The sequence below is a fragment of the Cnephaeus nilssonii genome, assembly GCF_951640355.1.
Source record: "Cnephaeus nilssonii genome assembly, chromosome: 8".
Classification (NCBI taxonomy): Eukaryota; Metazoa; Chordata; class Mammalia; order Chiroptera; family Vespertilionidae; genus Cnephaeus; species Cnephaeus nilssonii.
This window is the reverse complement of record NC_137079.1, coordinates 23,925,717-23,942,015: the sequence shown is the minus strand read 5'-3', so window position 1 is coordinate 23,942,015 and position 16,299 is coordinate 23,925,717. Positions and strand designations below refer to the sequence as shown.

Genomic DNA, 16,299 nt, shown 5'->3' with positions numbered 1-16,299 from the left:
TGTGGACACAAGATGGCCACCACAAGATGGCTGGCAGGAGAGGGCAGTTGGTAGGGACCAGGCCTGCAAGGGAGGGCAATTGGGGGCAATCAGGACTGCAGAGAAGGACAGTTGGGGGGGACCTAGGCCTGCAGGGGATTGCAGTTGGGAGGGACCAGGCCTGCAGGGGAGGGCAGTTGGGGGGAACCAGGCCTGCAGGGGAGGGCAGTTGGGGGGAACCAGGCCTGCAGGGGAGGGCAGTTGTGGGTGACCAGGCCTGCAGGGAGGGCAGTTAAAGGTGACCAGGCCTGCAGGGGAGGGCAGTAGGGGGTAACCAGGCTGGAAAGGGAAGGCAGTTAGGGGTGACTGGGCCAGCAGGGGAGGGCAGCTGGGGGCAACCAGGCCAGCAGGGGAGGACAGTTAGGGGCGACCATGTCAGCAAAGGAGGCAGTTAGAGACAATTGGGCCAGCAGGGGAGCAGTTAGGCATCGATCAGGCTGGCAGGGGGGGGTTTAGGGGGTGATCAGGCTGGCAGGCAGAAGCAGTTAGGGGCAATCAGGCATGTAGGCAGGCGAGTGGTTGGGAGCCAGCAGTCCTGGATTGAGAAAGAGATGTCCAACTGCCCCAAGGGGTCCCAGATTAGAGAGGGTGCAGGCTCGGCTGAGGGATACACATACACACACACACACACACACACACACACACACACACACGTGCACAAATTTTGTGCACTGGGCCTGTAGTAAAAGCATAATATGCTAATTATACTAGATAGCCAAATGACCTTCCAGATGTCTTTCTGGACGTCCTTCTGGACTAAGCCGCGGCAGCGGGGGCCAAGGCAGAGGTGGTTAGGAGTGATCAGACACGCAGGAGAGCAGTTAGAGGCAATCAGGCTGGCAGGCGAGTGGTTAGGGATGATCAGGCAGGTAGGCAGAGTGGTTAGGGGTGATCAGGCAGGCAGGCAGGTGAGCGGTTAGGAATCAGTGGTACCCGATTGTGAGAGGAATGTCCAACTGCCGGTTTAGGCCCAATCCCACAGTCGGACATCCCCCAAAGGGTCCCAGATTGCAAGAATATGCAGGCTGGGCTGAAGGACCCTTCCCCACACACCTCCCATGCACAAAATTTGTGCACCAGGCCTCTAGTACAATTAAATAAGATGCTTACTTAGAAAAGAGTGTTGCCAGTTGATGGAGACAGAGGAAGAGGGTATATTACAGATATACTATAATTTAAAGGGTAGATTCAGTAGAATTTCTTGATGGATGGGATAGGGTAGCTATTTTCAACCTTTTTTATCTCATGGCCACATAAACTAATTACTAAAATTCTGCAGCACAGCAAAAAATATACTTTTTGCCGATCTGACAAAAAGATAGGAATAATTTTACTTCATTCACACCAGATGGCTATTCTCGTGTTGGCAGTTGTCATATTTTATTTGATGATCTAAGTTAAAAGATATCACTGCCTCAGACTAAATAGTCAGGTATTGCATATTTTCAAAGGTAGTATGTTCTAGGCAGAGTAGAAGGTGTTGAGTCATTCTAATTTTCTTTCATTTACCAAGATTTCAGAAAAGCCTAATAATAGGGGAAATTAGGCACACACAAAAATGGATTCCTTAACTATGTCCCCTGTGAATAAAGTCTGCTGTATTAGAATTTCTCCAACGTAAAAAAAAAAGGTTTTTAAAAAATCTGTATAACATAGAACTTAAATCTTACCTGAATATTTGAAGAATGAGAATTCACAGATCCTTGATTATATAAATAAACCATAAAATTATCTGCTAAAAAAAATCTGAATGTAAAAAAGAATGATAGAATTCTAAGTTATTCATTTTGAAATATATAGAGCAGCAGCAAGCAAGCTAACACCCTCAGACCAAATCTGACCTACCCTCTGTGTTTGTAAACACTATTATGGGAACACAGCCCCGGCCATTGACTCACTATGGTCAATGGCTGCTTTCCTGCTACAGCAGCAGAGTCTGGTCATCTTGACAGAGATGTATGCCCTCAAAGCCAAAAATATTTACTATCTGGGCTTTAGAGAAAAGGTTTGCTAACCTCTATTAAAGATAATATTTTCTCTTGATGTTTATGTAATTTTTATCCAAAGGAATACACATTTACTCAAAGTAATTGTCCTAACTTAATGGACTCCTTCAAAGAAAATAAGGAAAAAAGGACTACAAGATGAGAGAAAAGCATTTTAAAATTTACAAAGATATGAACTGGATTATGAGAATTGTCTGTTCTTTCATTTTTCCTAAATTGTATTACTATGAATACATATTTCCTTTATAATGAAGTGGAAGAGTATTGTGTAAAAGTCATATTAATCAGAACACAGGCACTAAAACTACATTTATTCTAAGTTCAACCTTCTCTGGTACCATTGCCTGTATTTATCATGTAATTTTAGTTAGGCTTGCTTACCTCAAGCTCACTCCTCCATCCAATGTAACATAACCAGGCCACCCAGACTAGTTTCTGTTGGGAATTCTTCACTAAAACTGATCTCATATAGGTTACTTACCTAATGATCCTCTAGTTGTGAAATCCAAAAGGCAGTGTGAAGTCAAATAAAACTACTATAATGCACTTCCTATTGCTGACCACATTCCCCTTCTTTAAAACATCTACTCAACTTCAATCATACCCATTTCCCCCTGGTTTTCCTCATATCTTTCTACTTCTGTAAATCCTTTCCTCTGGATCCTTGCTTCTTCTCTTAAATGTTTCCATGGCATTCATCTGTGGGTTGTTTTTCCTTCTCACCTTTAATATTCACCCCCACCTCTACAGATTTATCATGTTCCTTTTTGGTGCTTCATTTATACCTACATTAAAAAATGGCTTTAAGCCCTAACCAGTTTGGCTCAGTGGATAGAGCGTCGGCCTGTGGACTGAAAGGCCCCAGGTTCTATTCCAGTCAAGGGCATGTACCTTGGTTGTGGGCACATCCCCAGTAGGAGGAGTGCAGGAGGCAGCTGATTGATGTTTCTCTCTCATCGATGTTTCTAACTCTCTATCCCTCTCCCTTCCTCTCTTTAAAAAATCAATAAAATATATATATTTTTTTAAATGGCTTTAAAACCCACACCTCTCTTCCATGTTCTAGACCAAATCTGCTTTCCAACTAGACATTATTCCTGGGATATCCCCCAAGCACTTCATATACAACCTCTCCAAAAATGAGTCCATATTTACCCTGACTCAGGTCTGTTCCCCTTCTCCTTCACTGCCCCCACTGAATCTCTGCCACAAATCACTCTATCTAATCCATTAGCTAATTTTTCCCTGCCACCTCAGTATTTCTAAAATAATAATAATAATAATAATAATAATAATAATAATATCCTTTCCTCTATACCAGTGGTCGGCAAACTGCGGCTCGCGAGCCACATGCAGCTCTTTGACCCCTTGAGTGTGGCTCTTCCACAAAATGCCACGGCCTGGGCGAGTCTATTTTGAAGAAGTGGCATTAGAAGAAGTTTAAGTTTAAAAAATTTGGCTCGCAAAAGAAATTTCAGTCGTTGTACTGTTGATATTTGGCTCTGTTGACTAATGAGTTTGCCAACCACTGCTCTACACAGTCATAGTTCTGCTTCCCATTATTTCTCACATAAATTATTTGCAATCACATAATTGGCATAATGCTGCCATAATCATTATGTAGGTAACTAGAGGCCCAGTGCATGAATTAATGCATGGGCGAGGGCCGATCGGGCCGGCTAGGGGTAGGGGCCACAGGTGGTTGACCGGCCGGCCCTGGGCCCTGGTCAAACTCCCGGTCAAACCCCCAGTCGAGGGGACAATTTGCATATTATATTAGCCTTTTATTATATAGGATTCCCCAAAACAATATACTGGTACACATGCTCTATCCATATCCCATGCTCCAGTCCCTATATTCCTTACCACTGTTCATAGTCCTGATGAGATGTTCAAATACAATGTGAGTTCTCTTGCTTTGCCTTTGATAGTCTTGAAAAGTTATTTGTGTTATCATTTACCATAGTCTCCCTTCTGTCTATAGGAATAGGTTAATTCTTCTTTTACTCAACACCAGTCTTTGGCATCTTACACAATGAATCACTTGTCTACACATCTCTCTTTAAGAAACTTCCTCTCAGCCAAAAAAACTTTGTTTCTTCTTCTTTGAAAGCATTCATCTGACCTCCTCTTTCTTCTTTCTTTGCCCAGTATTTTTGGTAAGTTGTTTACACTTACTATTTTTGGTCTCAAATTAGCCTCTCCTTCATTCCATGTAGTCTAGTTTTACACCCAAAATTTAATTAAAATTGACCTCTTGAAAATCACAAATTACTTCCAATCCAGCTTTTCACAACTGGGTTTCCATTAGAGAATTAAACCCTACAAAAGTTATTTCAATGATTCTCTCAATTCTCTGAAATATGATACAGAACTAGTAATATTTTCATAAACTATTCACTAGTTCCCACAGTGTATCGTGTAATTTCTGTATTAAATAGCTTATTCCATATCCTGATGGTGGGCCTAACTCCCTGATCAAATCTTAATACAATCAGTTACAGACTTAGTTCTTATTTTGACATCCTGCCTTGATTATACAGGTCCTGCTCGATCCACCAACTTAAGATCATATAGAGTAAAGTTCAGGAGGTGAGTCTATTTTTTCTGTTCCAAAATCCCCTTGTAACAAAAGGCTACTTTCATGAAGCATTGGCACCAAAAATTTCATTAATTCACAGAAGAATATTCATTCATCTGAGACAACTAAAAATGTAATAACAACATTATTTTAAATAGCCCATTTTTATTACAAGTAAACAAATTCATATAAATAAAGGAAATCCAAAACTAAAGAATAAAAAAATGTACCTTTGCTTAAGGTGGATGGTATATGGCTTCTCATCTATTGGAATAATATAGGATATCTGCTTCTAAAAAAATCCAAAAGAACTGAGAGTAAAGACAAATGAAATAGAAACAACAATTTTACACCAATTACTCCCTCCATACAATGCTTAAATGTCTTCATTAAAATATCTCAAACTATGTGTGATTTTAAATCTGCAATAGCATATCAAAAAATGTAAAGACCAAAGGTAGCTTAATGGTTTCTTAAATTAGTATTTCTCTAGCATCCTGAGGTTTCCGTTATATAAAAGTATTTACCACTAGGTTTGTAAAATTGGTTCTTTGTATGGAGGACAGTCCTTTTTCACATATCCAGATCTTTTCAAAAGTGGTAGAAATTGGCAGCTGGGGTACCATCAGTCTAGAATGATATTTGTCACACCCCAGATAAAATGCATAATGTTATATAGTTGCACTTTATAAATAGTGGTTAAATGGAGCCGTTCAAGCCATTTTAATAGATGTGATGCACGATGTAACGTAAATATGTATTCCTTCAGGAAAACATGTAGTTTATTGCCCATGATGAACAAAAAATGAGTACTATCATTGGGCTTATTTGAATTATTAGAATGAGATTCAGTGCTCATATCTTAACAGTTCAGTTACCTCCACGGCCATTCTCACCCTTTTAGAGTGAGTTACATGCAGGGTATGTGAAACCAGAGGTGGTTTATTATCCAGTCTGCTTCATCCTTAACCTGTTCATAGATATTGATTTACTAATGATTTTCTTATTAAGAGTTATGGGGTAAGAAAATGAAGTGTTTGCTCTTCATTTACTAAATAACTGTAAAGTCGGGCTTTTCATCAAAATAAAAATGCCATTGTTTTATGTTTTAAAATGTTTAGCATTTATCTATTACACAATTTATTCTATTTCCACACAAAAAATAAGCCAAATATAGGAATTTATACACTATTAAAAATCTGTGTTATCCTATAATGTCTACTTAGCTGGCATCATTGGGATAAGAAGGTATATCTATGTCAGTGAAACTCACTCCATTAGGTACAAAAATCATTTCAACCATTTTTCTAAAATGTATTGCCTGTTTCCTATATTTTTTTAAATATGTTATTGATTTCAGAGAGAAGAAATGAGAGGGAGAGAGAGTGAGGAACATCAATGAGGAGGGAGAATTATCGATTGCCCACTTCCTGCACAACCTAGCCTGCAACCTGGGCATGTGCCCTGACCAGGTTTCAAACAGTGACCTCCTGAGCTACACCAGCTGGGCTTGTTTCCTATATTTTTAAACAGGAAATTCTTGAACAAAATTTGGTACTGTTTTCAACTCTATCACTACTATTTTTAAAGTTAAAACATGGGTGGCAATAAGTTATAATATTGGTAAGTCAGTGAACCTGAGAAGGGTTTCCTCTCTCATCACAAGCCTAGGGAGCAGCTTTTCCCCCCTTGGTTCAGAGGGTTGGATGACCTCATTTTTGAGGGCCAGTATCTCAGGCAAGGCCACTATCCAAAGCCATAGGAATAAGAAGGGGACACAGCAGCTGCCTAGGGTTTGGGGGATAATGCTGCTGCCCTACTGTACAGTATCAATTCCATAACTTATGCTATGATGTGTTTTTCATTCAGTTCAAAATATTTTTTAAACTTTCTTTGTGATTTTTTTCTTGATTCATGATTTATTTAGAAGTTTGTTGTTTAATTTTCATATATTTGAGAATTTCCTATATTTCTTTCTGTTGTTGATTCTAATTTAATTCAATCGCAATAGCAAACACATTTTTATGGCTTCAATTCTTTTTAATTTCTTGACCTAGAATATTGTCTATCATGGAGAATATTTCATATGCACCTAAAAAGAATATGGATTCTGCAGTTGTTGGATACAATGTTCTCTATGTTAGCTAGTTTGTATTGGTTAATTGTAGAGAGCACCTGGGAAGGCACATGAGCATTTCTCTGATTATTGTCAGCTGAGTCCAGTGGCGTTGGCAGAGCCATGTCCTGGAAACATACCATGCCAGAGGCAGGTATGTTGTCAGCCTGACCCTCAGCTCTGGTGCTGGGGAGTGGGTTTCATTATCTAAGTTCAGCCAAGCACAAGGAACGGACACAATTACCCAGGTTCAGCCAGGAGTGACAATTACAATGAAGCCACAAGAATGAAGAATTGCATCTTGGTCCTTAACCATGATTTCACATAATTTCCTTTGTTTTAAACTCTAGTAAAACTTCCTGGAATCAGGCTGTATATAATAAACATGCTGCACCAGCTCTGGGTCACTGTCCCTCCATCAGAAGGTAGCGTCCCCACCTGGTCCCAGCTTTCCCTACTGTCTCTGTGTCTGTCTCCTTTTTTTCCTTTTCTCAATCCCCAGCCACCCCTACTCAGGAACTCGTCCACTCTCTAGCTGTGCTGATCACAGTAAAAAGAGAAAACTTATAGTTAATAGTTTTATTCAAATATCCTTTAAGCTTGTTGATTTTGTCTAGTTGTTCAATCCATTATTATGATTGAAATATTGAAATTTCTGACTATGGTTATTAAATTATCTGTTTCTATATTCAATTGTTAGTTTTCCCTTCATGTATTTTGAGGATTTGTTAATAGATATATATACATTTAATTTTTTTTATCTTTTGAGTATATTGACAAATTTATCTGTATAAAATGTCACTCTTTTTAGTAATGTTTATTGTCTGTAAGCTTGTATTATCTGATATTGATATGGCCCCTTTTTATGGTTACTATTGGCATGGTACATATCTTTTTCCATTCATTTACTTTGAACCTATTTGTATATTAGAATCTAAGGTGTGTCTCTCATAGATAGCATAGAGTGGGACATAATTTAATGTAATGTCTCAATATATCTCTGTCTTTTTATTGAGGTGTTAAGATCATTCACATTAAGATCAATTATTTATATGGTTGGATTTAAATTCATCATTTTGTTATTTTTAAAACTTATTTCTTTGTAGTTGCTGTGGGTATCACAATATGCATTTTAAGTTAACACAATTTATATTAATACTAGAGGCCCAGTGCACAAAATACGTGCACTCGGGGGTGAGGGAAGAGGTCCCTCAGCCCAGCCTGTACCCTCTCACAGTCCCGGAGCCCTTTGGGGATGTCCGACTGATGGCTTAGGCCTGTGGTCGGCAAACTGTGGCTCACAAGCCACATGTGGCTCTTTGGCCCCTTGTGTGTGGCTCTTCCACAAAATACCACGGCCTAGGCCAATCTATTTTGAAGAAGTGGCGTTAGAAATTTAAGTTTAAAAAATTTGGCTCTCAAAAGAAATTTCAATCGTTGTACTGTTGATATTTGGCTCTGTTGACTAATGAGTTTGCCAACCACTGGCTTAGGCCCACTCCCCATCAGTCGGACATCCTTAGCACTCAGCGGTGGCAGGAGAGGCTCCTATGACCACCGCTGCACTCGCCAGCCATGAGCCCAGCTTCTGGCTGAGCAGTGCTTTCCCTGTGGAAGCGCACTGACCACCAGGGGGCAGCTTCTGCATTAAAGGTCTGCCCCCTGGTGGTCGTTCTGCCATTGGGCTGAAACCAGCTCTCCGACATGCCCCCAGGGGTCCCGGATTGCGAGAGGGCACAGGCCAAGCCAAGGGACCCCACTGGTGCATTATTGGGGCCAGGGAGGGACCGTGGGAGGGCTCCAGGGCGTGTCCGGTCTGTCTTGCTCAGTCCCGATTGGCCAGACCCCAGCAGCAAGCTAACCTACCACTCGGAGTGTCTGCCCCCTGGTGGTCAATGCACATCATAGCGAGTGGTTGAGTGGCCTTAGCATATCATTAGCATATTGCCCTTTGATTGCTTGAACGGCCAACTGGCCGACCAGATATTTAGCATATCAGGCTTTCATTAAATAGGATGAACAATTCCAGTAAAATATAAAAACTGTGCTTCTAGATAGTGGAACTCTATCACCTTCCTTTGTGCTATTCTTATCATATAGTACATCTGTATTTGTATAAACTCAACTATAAATTATTATAATTATTGCTTTTTCCATTGTTGCATCTTTTAAATAAATTAAAAGGAGAAATAAGAAAAAAACATATTCACAATTTTAAAAAATATTTAATCAAATCTTTCATAACAACTCATATTTTTAACCAGTTCTGGTTCTTTGAGTTACCATCTTTTATTATTTCCTTTCAGCATAAAGAAATTTATTTAGTATTTCTTGTACCTTAACAAAATACCACAGACTGAGAGACTTAAACAACACAAATTTGCTTTCTCACTATCTGGAAGCTGGAAGTCTAAGATTAAGGTGCCAGATCAGGGCTAGTTTCTGGTGAAAGCTCTTTACATGGCTTCCAGGTGGCTACCTTCTTGCTGTCTCCTCTCATTGTCTTTCTTCTTTGTTCAGGTGGAGGGGACAAGAGGGGTCTCTTCCTCTTCTTAGAAGGCACAGGTCCTATCAGATTAGGGCCCCATGCCTATGAACTCATTTAACCTTATCTCCTTAAAGGCCTTATCTCCAAATACAATCACACTGAGGAGTAGGACTTGTACATATGAATTTGGGGGAAGGGACACAATTTTGTCCATAACAGAGCTCTTAAATGCAATCAGCAAAAACAAGATGCATAAAAAGAAAATTTGATAATGGTACATCATTAAAATTGACAATGCCAGTGCTTTGAAAACTGAGAAAATAATAAGACAAGACACAAACTGGGAGGAAATAACTGCAAATCATTTATCAGATAACGAATCTGTATCTAGAATATATACAAGGAATTCTTAGAATTCAGAAGTAAAGAGAAAAACAGCTCAATTTTAAAAGGGCAAATAATTTGAATAAACATTTTACCAAAGAAGATGTATAAATGTTTTATAGGTTCATGAAAGATGCTCAACCTCGTTTAACATTAGGGTAATTCATATTGAAGCCAGAATGAAAAACACTACGCATCTACTAGAATAACTTTAACCAAAAATGAGAACCAACGTCAGAGGTAAAAAAAAAAAAAACAGAATGCTCATATATGGCTGATGGGAGATGTAAAATTGGATAGCCACTATGGAAAACAGTTTGGCAGTTTCTTTAAATGTTAAACATAAACTTACCATATGACAAAACAATTTCACACCTAAGAATCTACCCAAGAGAAAGGAAAATATCATGTCCACACATAAATGTTCCTAACAGAATTATTCTATAACCAATATCTGAAAACAATCCAATGTCTATCAAGTGGTAAATGGATAAACAAATGTTAACCACATCTATTAATAAATAATCATTAATGCCCTAGCCAGTTTGGCTCAATGGATAGAGCACTGGCCTGCAAACCAAAGGGTCCCGGGTTTGATTCCGGTCAAGGGCATGTACCTCAGTTGCAGGCTCCTCCCCGGCCTGAGACCTGGCTAGGGAGAGTGCAGGAGGCAACTCATCGATGTGTTTTTCTCACATCAATATTTCTCTCTGTCTTTCCCTCTCTTTTCCACTCTCTCTAAAAATCAATGGAAAAATATCCTCTAGAGAGAATTTTATAAAAAGAAAATAAATAATAATTAATAAACTATTGATCAGTGCTACCAAATGGACAAACCTAAGTGAAAGAAGCCCAATGAAAAATATACACATCATATATTTTCATGTATATGAAATGTCCAGAAAAGGCAAAATTATAGAAACAAAAACAAATCAGCGGTTGCCAAGGGCTGAGAATGGAAGCAGGGAAAAACTGCAAATAAGCATGAGGGAACTTCTTATGACAACTGAAATGTTCTAAAAGTAGACAGTGTAAATTTACATAATTCTATGTATGTACTAATAATCACTGAGTTGTATACACTTACAAAGAGTGAATTCTGTGAAGTGCAAACTATGTCTTAATAAAAATGTTAAAACTAAAGTGTTATCAAAGTATTGACCATTTATAAGCAAGGCTTGATTCATTGTATTTCTTTTTTTTTTATAATCTTCTAAGACACTTAGCATAAAGCTATACACACAAGTCCAGATAAATATTTGTTAAATAAATTGATGAAGAAGATAAATTATCTTCCTTTCTTACAAAAATAACAGAATAAAAGGCTTATTCTCTCTGAGAACTGGTAGATGCTGGGGTACAGATTGAGGCAGGAAGCTTTAATTAAAAGAGATTCTCCTTTACTTTCTTGGAGAAATGTATTCTCTTCATATGAATCATTGAGATATCAGTCAGATAAGATCCTATCAGATTAGGGCCCCATTCCTATTTTCTGTATTTGAAGTTTTAGTAGTTTGCCATAAGGAAATGACAAATATTAAACAAACAGAACATCCTAACGTAAATATTTGCTTTTACCATAAAAACTTTAAATTCCTTATTAGAAGTAATACCAGGCACATATTCATACTTTGTAAGGTTGTATACAATAAAATTAAAAATTTTATGTAATAATATTGATTGTGAAAAATATACTTACGTTTACTACTTCTGAATTATTATTTGTATTTGCTTGGATTTTCTCTGGAACTACAATCTGTAGAGATGAATTTTGAAAATCTTAAGAAATAAAAGAAAACAATTAGTAACCATGTCTTAAACCTAACTAAGGTTTGTTGATGTTGTTTCATAAGATTCGCTTATGCAAATATGAGTTACCACTGTATATTCCTATAATAATCTTTAAAACAATTTAAAAACAGACAAAATAGTTTTAAGACACCATAAAAAGCACAGGGGAAAGTATCAACTTACACAAAATTTGCTGTTCCTAGAAAACAGAATAGAGCAAAAATAAAGATAAACTTCAAGAAAACTTTCCTGAACTAAAATATTTGAAACAATAGACTAGAAAGTATTATAATAAAAACCAGTAATAATTAAAATTCAAACTATCTACTAAAGTTATTGGTTGCCTAAGACAAATAATTCTATGGGCATATGAGCAAAAAGAAAAAAAAAGTCATATTGAACATACTGGGAGAAAAGCAGACTGGCTTGTGAGTTTCTTACAACAGTTTTCAATGTTAAAAAACTGAATAACAATGTCTTTTTTAAATCTTCATGAAAAAAATATGGAACCAGGAATTTTTTTACCCAGCAAAACTGTTATTGAAATATGGAGTTGAAAGATAGATATTTACAAGCAAAATCTCAAAGGAATATAGTTCACATGTGCCTGTCATACAAGGCAAATGAACTTCTCCCAATAAAGATATCAACAGATTTGAAGTCCAGTAGTAGAGAGCATTAAATAAACTTAAATATAGAATAAAGATTAAAACAACTGTGGGAATTGTGGTTATTTAATAAAATGCAAATGTTATAAATGATGATTATGTAGGCATAAAAACATATACAATGTCACAAAGTACAGCAAACAGGGACACCATATGTGCATACTGATTTCCTTAAATTTATTGCAGCATGGTCCAAAAAGTGTGACTTAAAGCTGAAAATCAAGTGGTATATCAAAAACATATTGTTTAATGATATAAAGATACAGAAGAACTAAAACCATAGCCATGTAATAAAAGGGAGAGCAGGCGGTAGGAAGAAGTAATAAGATACTAAATTCTCTAAGAACTCACAGTGTGGAATCACTAGTTACTACCTAAATGAAGGAGTAAATCTATTATATAAAACAGATTAAAAATATAACCAATTAGGAGAAGGAAGAATAGACAGGCACCCAAAAAGTAAAGCAAGTTACAGATTTTTATGGTAAAAGACTTTTTACTAAAACAAAAGCATGAAATCAATAATGTATGGCATAAATAAGAAGCACTCAGATTAAAATATCTGTCATATCAATAAATGGAAGTAGAATGAAGTAACCAGCTAAAAGAAAAATCCTCAGATTGGATGCACAAAAACAAAACCCAATTATTTAGACCTGTGAAATAACAACTTCTGGACCTAAGCTAATCCTAAATTTTGAGGACCTTAAAATATGACTGTGGTTCACTTCAGCAAAAGATGTGTGCTTACCAGGAAAAGTCAGGTGATTAACGGAATTTAGGTTCAAATCAATGAATGTACTCATGGGTCTACAAGTCAATCCTATCATAAACTGCCCAATTATGCAAGTGTGTGGAAATCGATATAATCAATAACTTGTGGAATCCCCATCTAGCCTACCTAACCAATAGGATGAGGATTATTATAGTAGGAAGGGCCAGACAGAAACCTCTAAATATCTTTGCACCATCACCAAACCAAACGTCTTTCTGAATCCAGAAAGTAGCCCCACTATGAAAAGAATTAAAATATACAAGGGCAGTGACCTCCATTATATTCCCATTTTATTTGTTTGATCTGTGCAAATGATTTAATAGAGAATGAGCTGTTTTAAGTTTAATCAGTTGATGGCTGAAATATCAAACACTGCTCAAGGTAAGGTCTCGTTACTGAAGCAAATTAACACAGGTATTGCCACCTATAAGTTAATGACATATAGAGGTGCTGTTTTCTCATCCCAAGAAGCAGAGAATTCGCATTTTCACTTGGCAGTGATGGCAGTATACCTTCACCATCCATACCACCATCCCTTCCTATCCGATTTTCAAACTATACACTAGGTGAGTGGGTAAAGATGGGGTCCACATATACAATGGAACACTACCCAGCTATGAGAAAAGATGAAATACTGTCATTTGTGACAGCATGGATGGGTTTTGAGAAGGTCATGCGAGCAAAATGTCAGGCAGAAAACATTAAGAATCATATGGCTTCACTCATACGATATAAAATCATCCTCTCTGGTTCTGCTTCTACCTAGACCCTGAGCGCGCCACACTCTGTGGGAGACAGAATTATGCTCCCCGAAATGTCCATGTTTTAATCCCAGGGACCTGTACATCTTAAAATGCATGGCAAGTTGTCATTGGGAATCAAGTTTGCTCGTCAGCTGACCTTTAAAGGCAGAGATTATCCTGGATTATCTGTCACCTTAATTCAAATTAGAAGGGACCTTACCAGTCGAAGAGAGGGAGCCGGAGAGAGAACCCCAGAGATGGCAGTGTGCGAAGAACCCACCCCAACGCGCCTGGCTCTAAACGCGGAGGAAAGGGGCCGCACGCCCAGGGGTGCAAACGGGCATTAGAGTTTGTGGGGAGCGAGGAGACAGAAGCCGAGGGAAGTGGGTTTGGGGGAGCTTCAGTGGAAGGGTCTGGGGTGCCTTTGAGGGAAGAAAGGGTGAGGCAGGCGGACCTACACGAAAGGCCAAACGCAAGTTCAGAGCGTCGGGGTTTGTCCCTGAGCTAATTAACATCATCTTCCGCTCGCAGGAGCCGCTTGTAAGGCCGGACGCAGCCCAGCTGCCAGGGCGACCGGGCAAACGAAGCTAGCGGGCCGGCCAGGACCGGGCTTCCATCGGGCCGGGCCGCAGAGGTGCACGTGGGAAGAAGGAAAAGGAAAGCCTTCCTCCGCTGCAGACCCGTGACCGGGTCGCCCCTGGCTTACCGGGACTTGACCGGAGCAGAGCAGCCAGGCCCGCAAGCAGCAGCACTGAGCGGAACATGCTGGCTCTTCTCCGCTCCCAGCGGGTCTGGGAGTCCGAGAGTCCTCAGGACGCAGCCGTTGGGCCGCCCCCGCACGCTCCCCGCACGCCCCCCCCCCCCCCCCCCGCACGCTCCCCGCACGCTCCCCGCACGCCCCCCGCACGCTCCCCGCACGCTCCCCCCCCCCGCACGCTCCCCCCCCACCCCCACCACCCCCCCGCACGTTCCCGGCACGTTCGCGGGGCGCAGTTTGCGCCGATTCAAGTGCCCGCCGCCTTCCGATCAGCCGGGCCCCAAACTCAATCTTCTGGTTATCCAGCCCAGCCGCTCCCTCCCGTGGTCAACCCCCAAACACCAGCCCCTTCCTATCGATGGACCTGAAGGAACTGACACGTTTATTCCGTGCCGTTCTGTATCAGACACGTCTAGGTGCTTGGAAAGTGTAATACTTTCTGAATTTCAAGCTGTACTCTAGGCGATTGGTCAGGATGTGGTGCACAGGTACAGTGGACTACCCCTCAGCTGCGAGAAAAGATGAAACACTGCCGGTCGTGACGGCATGGAGGGGTTTGGAGAATGTCAGCATGATGTCGGGCAGAAAATGTTCAGAATCATGGGACTTCACTCGTACGATATGAAATTGAAGGCAACGAATGAACCAACAAGTAAAACAAACAAAAACTCACAAACCCAGGCAACAATACGGTGGTTACCAGAGGGAAGGAGGGCGGGGACTAGTAAAGGAGAGAAGGGGGTCAAATAGATGGTGAGGGAGGATTGGACTTTGGGTGGTGGGCAGGCACACAGTGGTGGGCACACGGATGATGTACCATGGAGTTCACTTAAAACCTACATAATCTTATTAACCACTGCCACCCCGAAAAGTTTGATTTTAAAAAATGAAAATTTAACAAAACGGTAAGAACACAGACACACACAAATATACATATTCACATTTACTAAAGCTGGGTTTCTTTAAGAGCAAACAAAAAGAAACTAATTGGTTTCTAAAACAAAACAAAACTAGATTCCAAGAACAGGAAAAGTGGGGTTTTGCTATCTTTGGGAAGAGCTAGGGTTTTTTGTTTTGTGTGTGTTTGTTTTCCTGGACCTACTGTCCAAAAGCGCTCTGCAGCCAGACTACTCCTTCTTCCAATCACTCTGGTTCTCCCCGGGGCCTTGGCTGCAATCCATGTGATGTCATTCTCTAATTTAGTAACTTTTCAGTTCAATGAATTCATCTGTGATGGGAATGAAATGGACAAGATTCTCGTCTATAGTTACAGTATGTGTGTTCCAGTAGAAAATCCTAGCCAAAAACAGTATTCATCATTTTCTACTTTCCGAACCCAGGCTGCCACCTAGTTTCTCCTACCCACAATGCTTTGGCCACCAGGACTTCTGGTCTTTCTTGAATGAATGTTGGCTTATTCCCTTGGATTACAATGCCTCCTCACTCCCAGCCTCGCCCTCGTCTCCACTTATACTAGTACCATATACACTATCTTTTAATTCTTTTCAAATCCCAAAGAATGAGTTTTCATACTAGTTAACAGAAAGGCAGACACACAAGCTAAAGGCACAGGGGCAGACACAGAAAAGCTCACTTAGGGAGTTACACATCTAAACTAAAGATGCTATTTTATGAATGCACAGGGTTTCAACAGGGCAATCTAAGCGTCCCCTCACCCCCAAATAGCATGAGCAAAAGCAGGCAACAAAAATATACACCTAGCTTGTATTTCAATAAGGATTGCTCTTAGACAGTCAAGGCAAAACTATGGTTTCATAGCATTAGAACAGTTACAGTAAATGCTTGTCAATTAGTGGTATTTTAAATAAATTTCTAATTATTTCTTTATTTCCCTCTCCTCAACCTTTAATAAATCTTTAATAGAGAAGACTTTATATTAACCTTACTGTGTATATGGCTCTCCCCCATAATAGGAGGCCGTCCAATCAAG

At 39.7% G+C, this 16,299-nt stretch overlaps 1 protein-coding gene across 1 annotated transcript in view; it reads right to left on the bottom strand.

Moving 5' to 3' along the window:
* The window catches only part of ADAM32 (ADAM metallopeptidase domain 32), a gene marked incomplete at both ends in the record, with an annotated part of 58,653 nt that extends 44,298 nt beyond the window's left edge, over window positions 1-14,355 (bottom strand). Inside the window, 4 exons of the mRNA XM_079779375.1 lie at window positions 1,710-1,785; window positions 4,857-4,918; window positions 11,314-11,393; window positions 14,298-14,355. Coding sequence (XP_079635501.1) covers window positions 1,710-1,785; window positions 4,857-4,918; window positions 11,314-11,393; window positions 14,298-14,355 — 276 coding nt within the window. The remainder of the gene's footprint in view (window positions 1-1,709; window positions 1,786-4,856; window positions 4,919-11,313; window positions 11,394-14,297) is intronic.
* Between the last annotated feature and the right edge of the window lie 1,944 nt (window positions 14,356-16,299).